This window comes from Chelonus insularis, unplaced genomic scaffold, assembly GCF_013357705.1.
Source record: "Chelonus insularis isolate UGA/USDA-ARS -01 unplaced genomic scaffold, ASM1335770v1 contig_145_pilon, whole genome shotgun sequence".
Lineage (NCBI taxonomy): Eukaryota > Metazoa > Arthropoda > Insecta > Hymenoptera > Braconidae > Chelonus > Chelonus insularis.
The window spans coordinates 401,740-413,195 of record NW_023276386.1 but is presented as its reverse complement, the minus strand read 5'-3'; the positions used below and the strand labels follow the sequence as shown (position 1 = coordinate 413,195).

Here is an 11,456-nt window from a genome sequence, read left to right as displayed (position 1 = left end):
CAAGGTAATAATAAATCTATTTGAAATTGAATTATCGACGATAATGGCGCACGTAAGGCAAAATGGCCACCTTTTTCTCCGTCGAGCAATTAAGAGAAGTGACAAAAATACAGCGATAAATTTGATACTACATGATGTTGGTATTAATGACGCTCATCTAAACGACAGTGTTCTTCTTCATTACGCTATTATTAAATTTGACGATTTAGATATTGTAAACATGTTACTTGATAAAGGAGCCAATATCCATGCAAAGGATAAATACAGTCAAAAGCCTCTACATATTGCGATACAAAATAATAAAACAGAAGCCGCATTATTGCTTATACGCAAAGGAGCTCTTGTTAAAAAAGATTTAAAACAATTGTTGCTGACAGCTATTCAAAACAATAACCATACAATATTTGAAATGTTAATTAATCAGAGAATGCAGTGCAATCCATCAGATGATATAAGCAGTCTTATTGATGACGCTATTTTTCATGGAAATCCGAAGATTATCAAACACATCCTACCTCATTGTCAATTTTTAGAATCAACTAATAAATATATTCCCAAGAGACTTGTAATAAAATCTGATTTACAGTGTAAAGAAAGTGTTCAATTATTATTAAACTCGAATTTTATTATTCATCCAGACTGTCAACATGATACAGATTTTATTTATGCGGCTGCTGAAAATGGTCATCAAACAATTGTTTTACAACTTTTAAGATTTGGAATTGACGTGAATATGGTTAACTCAAAAACAAGACTCAATTTACTTACAATTGCTTGTCTCAACAAACATCATGAAATAGTTGAACATCTTCTACTACATGGAGCCCAAGTGAACGAGATAGTACCTGCTAATTATTTGACGATGAATAATGGACTGAATTTCTTTAAGATCATTTGTGACTTTAATCATTTTTTGTTATTGAATGGTGTAGAGTATTCTTTAAATGATATATCTTGTTTACATATCGCTGTTTGTAACTCTGATCAAGTAATGACAGAAATGTTATTAAAAAGCGGTGCAAAAATTGCAAATGATCCAGAATGTTTCTTCATCACATGTTTAGCAGCACAGATAGGATCTGAATCATTAGTTCGTGTATTTCTGAATCATGGTCTCAAAGTAAACTTCACTGATATCCAAGGAAAAATACTTTTACATAGCTGTATTTATGCTAATAATGGTAGAAAAGATTCCAGTTATGATGTGGTTAATTTTATTCTCAAAAAAGGAGCAAACTTTCATCTTCACGCTCCAGGCAATACATTTGTTTTCGATGCATTAAACAATGGACATCGAAGAATTGCTCAACTATTTCTGCAATATGAACCTGATATCAGTTATGTTAGTCCAAATGGTGATACTGCATTGCATATAGCAATAGAAAGCCAATTTAATGCAGAATTTATAATAACTTTATTAAAACTTAAATCACCAGTTGATGCGATAAACAGTGATGGACTAACACCGCTTTTTGTTGCTTGCAAAATTCAGTTGGACAATCAATTTCAGATTATAACAGCACTGTTACAGTACAAAGCAAATGTTAATTGTACTGATATTACTTTTAGAACACCTTTGCATTCTGTGTGTCATGCTCAGAATTATAGACTTGTTCAAGTTTTACTTGAAAATGGAGCTAATCCAAATGCTCAAAATGATGAAGGTCAAACACCTCTACATATTATTTGTAAAGTCGATAATAATTCAGAGATTATAAAATTATTAATGGCGTATAAAGTCGATATTGACGCTGTAGATGCTAAAGGTTGGACACCACTTTTCGTAGCTTGTTATGCACGTAATGAGCGAGCATTGCAATGTCTATTAGATTACAACGCTAATCCTAATCATACTGATTTAAAGAGTTTAACTGCTCTTCATATTGCGGTTGAACAGAAATCGATTGAGATGACTAAATATCTCTTGAAATGTGGTGCCAATATTACTAGTGCTGATAAAAAAAATCAAACTGCTCTACAAATTGCTGTTGAATTATATCGAGTTCTTCAATGTAACGAAGGTAATAATCATCGCTTAAATAGGATGAATAATTGTAAAGAAATTATAAAAATTTTAAAAACAGAAGTTGTTAAATTAGTCGTCGCTGGATTTAAGGTGAATGACATTGATTGGAAGATAGTTTATGACCCTGATTATCCTCTTAGCAATGAAAGAGAATTGGCAATTGATATATGGCAACTTGATGAATCATGTCAGCAAGAAATTGATGAGATGAAACAAGAAACTATTGGTACTTCCGGTATTACTTTTGATAACTTGTTGAAAAAACCTGATTATTTTCTACGTCGATTTATGAACAATGAAGATATTGAAAAAACTTTAAAAAAAAGACATCACGATAGAAAGTATCCATTGTATATCGATATTATTTGTGGTCGATTTCGAGATGTAAAATATCGATATGAAATAACAAATTCTGCGAAAAAATATTTTCGTAAGAAAATTTACCAAAAAATGCCTGATGAGTATGCTCATAAAATTTTAAGTTATTTAAATTTTGGAGACCTGAAAATGTTTCTTTTAGCCATGAAACCAGTGGATGGCTAATCAATTTATTTATTTCATAAAACTCAGATTGATTCTGATAATATAAGAAAATATTATTCTTATTTCATAATTTTTAATTACACAAAAAGTTGGTTTTTTGTTAAATTTTTTATTTCTCCATTTTCATGTTATATTATAAATTTTAGTTTCATTTTTTGTAGTAATTTATTATGTAGACAAAAGGTTCAGATATATTCTGAAATAACAAATGCTGGTTCATTATCCAAAAAAGACTTGTAAATTATTCATGTATTTTCATTTTTAAATTAAACAATACATAATTTTTCATCATATTTAATATATAAACTGTTCATCATATCATGTGTGTATTACAAATATTTATATTATTGTATCGTTTTAATGATTTTTTTATTCAATAAAAATAAACATAGTTTCTAAATATTTTTTATTTGTTTTTATTTGTTTACTTAAAATCCTAGAAAATAAACAAACATATTTATTATTGTTAATCTATTCCAGCAGTGTGGAAACAAATATAATAAAACTTTCATTAAAAGTTTAGAATAAATAAATTACATTCATCTTCCCACACTTCATCAAATCTTTTTCAGTAATAAATATCTTTTTAATATCGCAAAAGTCAGAATAAATAATTCTTTTATTATCACTTTATGACAATGATTAACTAATTGTTATTCAAATTGAATTGCTGTTAATAAAGCAGCTCTTTTCATTAAATGATAATATTTATAACATTTTATCTAATATTTTTGACATTACTGTAGTTAATGAAATTCATTGTAAAGACATAATTAATTATTTTTTAAACTTATCAACAATTTCAAAATAATCTTTTACATATTGTTTTTGGAGTAACTAATTTACTTAATCAATTTAAAAACTCCACCAAAATCGTCAGACAAATGATGGGAATGATTGACAAATTGGCACGCTACGATGGAAATTTATTTTATAGGTTATACATTGTTTATATTGTTTCTCTCTTTTGAAGAAGACTTTTGTAATTTATAAATAATTATAAAGTGTGCAGACAAGTTTTAATAAATTTTTTTTACTTTTTGAACAATTCTCATCATCTGTTTTTATAGGTATTCGAGAGATACCGGAATTATTCGGGTAGTTCCGATCATTTTCGTTGTTTTAAAAGTCAGTAAGGTACTTTAGTAAGTAATATGGCGGCAATACGCTTTCAGTAGTAAATAAAATTGATCAATAGTCTGACATAGTTTTTTGAAGTGTCAATACAAAAGCAATAAGTGGAGTTACAAAACCAAAAATTGGTTTATTTATTATAAATTCTCATTATCTGGTATTTTACTATTAATAATTATTATTATTCTGTGGCGAATCAAGCGTCATCAGCATCAAGAAATTTGCAAGTATCAGTTAAAGTGATAAAAAAAAAATGTCAAATTTACAACAAAACAGTTATTACTACCAACTGTGTGAAGCAATTGTTAGAAAAGACAAAGCGAGAATTATTAATTTAATAATGAACAATGCTCGTGTTAATATTCCTGATTCACAAGGAAATACCCCTCTTCATTGGGCAATTATTAAGTTTGACGACTTAGAAATCATGAAAATGCTACTCAATGAAGGAGCAGATATCTACGCTAGAAATCATAATTATTACACCCCACTTAATGTTGCAATTCAAAATCATAAAAAAGAAGCTGTATCTTTGCTCATTGAAAAAGGAGCTCTTAATGAAGAAGATTTAAATGCATCATTGCTCATAGCTATTGGACAAAATGATGATCTTATGGTTAAAATGCTTATTGATTATGGAATGAAGTATAACCTAGCAATTAATTTTATCATACCTCTCAATGCTGCTATCACACAAAACCGACTAGAAATAATAAAACTTATTATACCTCATTGTCCATTTTTAAACTCATCAAATGAATATATTCCTAGAGATTTGGTGATGAAATCTGGACCAAAGTCTAAAGAATGTATGGAGTTATTGATGACGTCTAACTTTACTATTGATCCAATCAGCTATTCTGATAATGATTTTATTTATGCAGCTGTAGAAAATGGACATTTACCAATAGTTATAAAACTTTTAGAGCATGGAATTGATGTTAATATGATGAATACAAAAACAGGGCTTAATTTACTATTGATCGCTTGTTTAAATAAACATTATGAGATTATTGAAAAACTTTTAGAACATCATGTGAACGTAAATGTGTCAATACCTGCTAGTAATGAAAGATTGAATAATCAAATGACTTTCTCTATCAATTTGTCTGTATATCGCCAATTATTATCTAATTATAATTATAAAACTGATTCAATTGAAGTGACATGTCTACATATTACTGTCTTCAATTCTGATTGGAAAACGACACAACTGTTATTGAGATATGGCGCAAAAATTGAGAATGATCCAACATTCTCTACTATAATTCGTATAGCTGTACATAACAATTGTAAAGAACTTGTTTCTATATTTTTGGATCAAGGTGTTAGTGTGAATGACATTGATCCTCTGGGAAATTCTCTTTTACATTTCTGTATTTATTTCAACCCTGATGTAAAAGATAAAAGTTACAACGTTGTTAAATTACTTTTAGAAAGAGGAGCAAACACTCGAATTCCAGGTCAAAACATTATTTTCCAAGCAATGAAATATAATCATCATAGAACAGCTCAATTATTACTTGATTATAATGCTGATACTCAATATATTGGTCAAAATGGTGATACTTTACTTCATATAGCTCTACAACGGAAGTTTGATGTAAGATTTATAGAAACTTTGTTAAAATTAAATTCTTCAGTAAATTTTATCAATAACGAAGGAATTACACCACTTATGATTGCTTGTCGAAATTTATCTGAACAACTTGACGTAGGTGTACGTATTATTGATCTGCTTTTACACTATGGTGCAAATGTCAATTGTGATGATCATTTTATGATGACGCCTTTACACTTTGTATGTAATATTTCAAATTTAAGATTTATCAAAAGTTTTCTTGTCAAAGGAGCAAATGTTAATGCTCGAAATTATGCACAGCAAACCCCCCTTCACATAGTTTGTACATCTAGGGGTGATGTAGTTCCGAGAATAGAATTATTACTAGAATATGGTGCAAATATTGAAGCTGTTAATAATCGTGGCCAGACACCACTTTCCCTTGCCTGTCATTTCGAGCATTATGAAGTAATTCAATGTCTATTGAATCATTATGCTAATCCTAATCATATTGATTCAAAAAATTTAACTCCTCTTCATATTGCTATTGAGAAGATGATATATTATTCTAGAATTAACAGTCCTGAATTTTGCAGAAAGTTTAGAATGATCATAAAAGCTATTGTATCACAAAGAATTAAATTGAAAACTGCTGGCTTAGAGTTGAAGAACCAACATTCAAAAATAGTTTATAAATCTGATGAATACATAACTATTGATAATAGGAAGTATTATGTAATGGATATTTTACAACTAAATGTAGCTTCCTGTTCTAGTAATTATAACATGCTTAAAGTTTCTAATAAAAGAAATTCCATTGATGATATATCACAACTCGAATCTAGATGTGAGCAAGAACTTGAAAAGATAAAGGAAGAAAAAATTGGTATTGATGATCTTACTTTTTATCATTTATTGAAAGGAAATATTTATATTCTTAAAAATTTGTTTGAAAATGACGAAGTTCAACAAAAATTACAACTACAAGTTTACGATGAAAAGTTCCCATTATATATTAATATTATTAGAAATCGATTTCGTAATGCAAAAAACCGATATGAACGATATTTGTTGGAGATATCTGCAAAAGATTATTTCAGATTAAATATCAATCAACGATTGCCTGATGAATGTATAATGAAAATATTAAGTTATTTACATGTTAAAGAATTGAATATGTTTATTTCAACTATGAAAAATTTAAATTAAATTAATAACTAGTCTGTTAAACTTAATCATCAGATTTCAATAATTGTATAAATATATTTTAATTCAGACGATAAATATAAGTAATTTTTTTTTGGTGTGTGTATATTTGTATGCGTAATGTATGTTTTCAAAATATAAAAAATACAATGAATATTCAATAATTTAAACAATTACTATGTTTTTAGTAATTATTGTTAAATAACTAAACAGCTATGTCTATTTATCATTATTTGTATTTATAAATTACATATCGGATCTGCTACAATTATCGACTGACTATTTGTTTTATAAATATGAGTACTTGCGTAATGTGTGTACTACAATAATCTGTCTTTTAATAATTATAAAAATAATTCTACTTGTATATTTTTTATAAACAATCAATATATTATCAACTATTTGTTAAATATACTTTATAAATTACTAATAACTTATCAATTTGTTCTTAACATTATTAAAGAAGTTTTTATTAAAATGATTTTGTCAAGACAGTGTCTCAGGAGTTCATAGATAATAAGTAACATTATTTGCAAAATTCTAACAGGTAACAGTCTTAAATACTTATTTACCGTTAGGTTTCTTTTCATTCTTCAAAAAAAATATTTTAAAGGTTTTAAAATTTTCCCAATATTCCAGGGGTGAATAAGCTTCCACTCTTTCAAAGAATAAGAGAAATAACCTGGGGAGTAATGGGAGTAAGTGTTGAACAGCACTAGAATATTCTACCTACATTTTATGTTCGGAAGGACAAATTAAATGTAAATACTGGTTGTAAGTATTTATGTTTAATAATACTATGAGGATAGTTGAAGGTCACAGCCCTCATAAGGTTGTGAACAAAAGATGACCTGGCTAAGGATAGCGTATTAAATATTCAGCTTTAATGATGGGAATATCCGCTAATGTCCTTCGTAAAATCTAGATGTCTGTTTTCGAGTAAATTCTCAGAATAAAGACAGTTGATATTTAAAATAGATTTGAAAAAGTTAAATTAATTTTTAATGACATGACTGGATTTTCCATCTAATATTTATATTTAATTTACAGTTTAATCATTCAATATAAAGTATACTAATATTATTCAGCAAAATATGACATTTTCTGCTTTTTGATAGATGAAGAATGGAAAAAAGTTTGTTAAATATTTTGAAAGAAATTTCTAAAAAAAAAAAAGTATTCCAAATTTTTGAATAAGTAAAGATTCAATTTGTCTTCAATAATTTTCAATTAAAAAAAATTATTATTTATTATTAAAATATTTTCAAAAATTTTCTTAATTTGACACCTGTGCCATTGCGCATGCTTTTTAGTGTACATGCGCAAAATATTCATAGAAAGTACTGCCCTCGGTCTCTCCAATATCCAATCAGAAGTGAGCTAGATAGCATAGGTAGAGTATTTATCCTCGTTCAACACAGGCGTAGCTTTCTTGTTGAATGAACTACCCTATGCATCGGATCACCTTGTCTGTGTCATCTCAGTATTCAATAAATACTAAATTCAGTCTAATTGTTGGATTATTATTCTGCTTGTGTGTATTGTGCTACCAAAGAGACTTTTCATTCAAGCTTGTTGCAGTTGGACAATAATATTACACAAAGATTTTGACAAACTAAGAGTTGTTTCTATTGGCAAGATTTTATTTTAAATATAATTATATATTATTTTATTTATTATTTATTTTAATATGTTATAATTTAATATTTTTTTATTCAATTATAAAATCATTTTTTTTTAACCAATTACAAGAAGAAAATACCCTAAAAATGACATACGAGCTGAACTTTGGTTTGCAACAAAGAGCAGGAGTAAAGATTGCGATATTATTTTGGACGAAGCAAGAAGTAAAAGATAGAATAGTGCAATTCTTTCAGAACAACGATCAGTTCTATACCAATGAAGTCAAGGACCGATGGCGCGAATTCACCAAGAACGTAATGAACGAATTCTATGACGAGAAATTACCTCAACTATTAGAAGCCGAAGTGATGCATCTTGTGAAAATCATAGGTGAAAATTTATTTGATATGTATCAATTTATTAAATACGAAGATCAGCCTTCATTCGAAGTTGAAAATATATCCTTGAATTACATTGATAAGTTACACTGGACAAGTTATGGTAATATAGACGGAGCAAAAACACTAAAGACCTTTTGGTTGGATAATCCAAATTTGAGTGCTACAAAAGTGTATGATATTGCCTGCAGCTACGCTGTGGAAGAGCACATTGATCAATTGTGGCATAAAATACCAAATGATATACAAAATAATAATTATGAAGACATTTTCAACCGTTTGAATAGGCACATTTTGGCATATTGGAAATGTCGGAGAGATAATACTTTACCTAATTTAATAAAGTATTTTGAATCAGCGGCAGGTGACTCTGAAGAACATCTAGCAGAGTTGAGTTTTATGTATGATCAAAATCTCACACCGGAGGTGAATATGTTAAAATTATCAGTGCATGAGGGATACAGCACTGCAACAAAATATTTTTGGAGCAAGATCCCAGAAGAGCATAGGAATATAAATTTATTAGAATTTGCTTGCAAGACTGTCGAGAACTACAACTATTATGAAAAAATGAATCACACCATCAAAGACTACATGAGAGGGCAATATGTTGAAATATGCATGTTTTTAATATCTCAGATGACGGCGAATGATAAGCAGTTATTTTTTACCACAAAAATAAGATCATATGGAGTATACAATGTTGAGTTACTAGATCCAAGAAACGAAATATTGAAAATGTTATTGTCATCATGGCCATGGCAGGAACTCTTTGTGTCTGTATTGAAGGACGTAGTGAAATTCCAAAACTATGATAATACCATGGTCTGTACATTCATGGACGTAATTACAAATAAACTAGTTGAAGAGTATGAGCTAGGATATTCTACAGAAACAAGCAAATACCGTACCTTATTATATCAAGCCTGGCGTATTATTCCAGAATTTACGAAACAGAACATGCTTGGTGAAGATGTGAATTATAAATTTGTATGTGATTTAATAAATGTGTGGGACATAAATAGTTTAAAATTGATATTAAATGATCCAGCAATTGCAGCTATCAGGAATGAATTTATAGAGCTTGGATCAGAATCTTACGAACGATTAATTGCTGAAGATCAGTTTGAAAAGCTAGATGAGTTTATGGAAGAAATTTTCAAATCAACAATAGAGAAGAAATTTTTTAAACAGACGATCAATGTTTGGCATCTTTTGATAAACAATAATCAATTCCAAATTGCAGATAAACTATTGAACTGGCAAGATGTTACACCTGAAGAAGAGGACTCCATCAAGAATAATATTGATCATATTAGTCTATGTAAAGATCTTATAGAAAGACAACAATATGATGCAGCAAATAATTTGTTGATTTGGAAATTCAAGACAGAAGAAGAGCGAAAGAAGTGCAGAGATCATTTTAAAAGTGATATATTTTCAATTGAACGAATTTATAAAATATGGAAAAGGCATAAGTTAAATATTCAACAGTCCACATGGGAATCATTGCAATTTTTAAGTTGGTTTTTAGAATCCGAAAGAGAGATTGTAAGGTTCAAAAAAGAAAAAATAATCCATTCCGAGATGAATGATTTTTTTATGGATTATTTATGTGAAATGAATGCTGTTGGTATTATTGATTACTTTATAAATTGGTGTTCAGTATCTAAGAAAGTAGGGCGGACAACAAAGAAATCGGTATTGAGATTACAAAGAGATTCAGATTGGTTTACTGATGACATGTGAGATTATGACAATCAAATTGATAATTGTAAATAGTTTTTATTTATTTAAGTTGTTATTTTTTTTTTAAGCATGTAATTATTATGTATGCTTGATTGACATATCAATGATGATTCATAAAAAAACTGTACTATATTATTAGTTTATAAACAGAAATTCTTCTTAGACTTTTTTAAGTAATACTTCAATTTTTTTATCAAATAAATAGTTCATTGTTGTGATTTGATATCTTCTTAACAGTATTAAGAAAACTTGTCATATTTTAAGAACAAAATTACGAAATAGAAACACATTGATAAAATAATTTTAAAAAAAATAAAAAAAAATACTTAAAAAAAACTCTTTCATTGATTCATAATCGGAACCAATCTAAGTTTAATACTCGTTATTAAGTACCATTAATGATAAGATGGTTTTATAGGTCTTATTATCATTTTTACTTCTTCAGGTTCAAGTAACAAAACATTAAATGTATACAATAATCAGGAAATCGTGGACGTACATTGAAACTGCAAAACTTTTTTTGCTTTATTGACTTATTTTAAATCGCAATTAAGCATCTCAGAATTGACTTCTTATAATATCTATATAATGGAAATATCTTATTATAAAAGTATAGATTTAATGTTTGTTAAATTGTTTGATTCTTTACGTATCTACTAAGATAATAAATATTTTCCATTAGCACATTACAAAGAGTCATATTGTTGGCACCAATATTTTTCATTTTTTAAAATTTCCTGCTCAAATTTCGATTCCTATTGTTGTATATCTTTGGTATTATTTCTATCATTTTTATCAGAATATTCAACATTACTATTATATATACTATACATATAGCTCTTGAAATTATAACCTATTTCCTTGTTCTTTTTATTCACCATGAATTCTGCAATCTTTAATTTAACAATTCGCATTTTAGGTATATTCACTGTATTTCGACATCTACATATTTTTCTTGAAGAGTTTATAACAATTTTATTTTGTTATAAATGATTAAAAATACCTTTTAACGATTAAATGATGTGTAACCTGCTCGGATAAGATCGGTATTAACATAATTGAATTTTAATAATTTTATAACCTTAAGGTTGTTCGATCATTTAGCGATTTTAAAGATTAATTTATAAAAATTTCAAAAGTGATAGGTAATCATTCAGAGAAATCAAGTTCGCTTTATCAATAAATTTCACAGTTTAGTTTAGCAATAATAAATGTA

General features: G+C 27.9%; 2 protein-coding genes across 2 annotated transcripts; both read left to right on the top strand.

The window, feature by feature from the left end:
• The first annotated feature begins 6 nt into the window (after positions 1 to 6).
• Positions 7 to 6,604, top strand: LOC118075081 (serine/threonine-protein phosphatase 6 regulatory ankyrin repeat subunit C-like). Its single transcript, XM_035096713.1, has 3 exons — positions 7 to 2,564; positions 3,640 to 3,667; positions 3,944 to 6,604. Exons 1-3 carry the CDS (start codon positions 44 to 46, stop codon positions 6,471 to 6,473), a joined length of 5,079 nt encoding a protein of 1,692 aa, XP_034952604.1. The 5' UTR covers positions 7 to 43; the 3' UTR covers positions 6,474 to 6,604.
• Positions 6,605 to 7,882: 1,278 nt separating this feature from the next.
• On the top strand, positions 7,883 to 10,812 carry LOC118075108 (uncharacterized). The gene has a single exon (XM_035096759.1). It carries the CDS (start codon positions 8,240 to 8,242, stop codon positions 10,238 to 10,240), a length of 2,001 nt encoding a protein of 666 aa, XP_034952650.1. The 5' UTR covers positions 7,883 to 8,239; the 3' UTR covers positions 10,241 to 10,812.
• Positions 10,813 to 11,456: the final 644 nt, after the last annotated feature.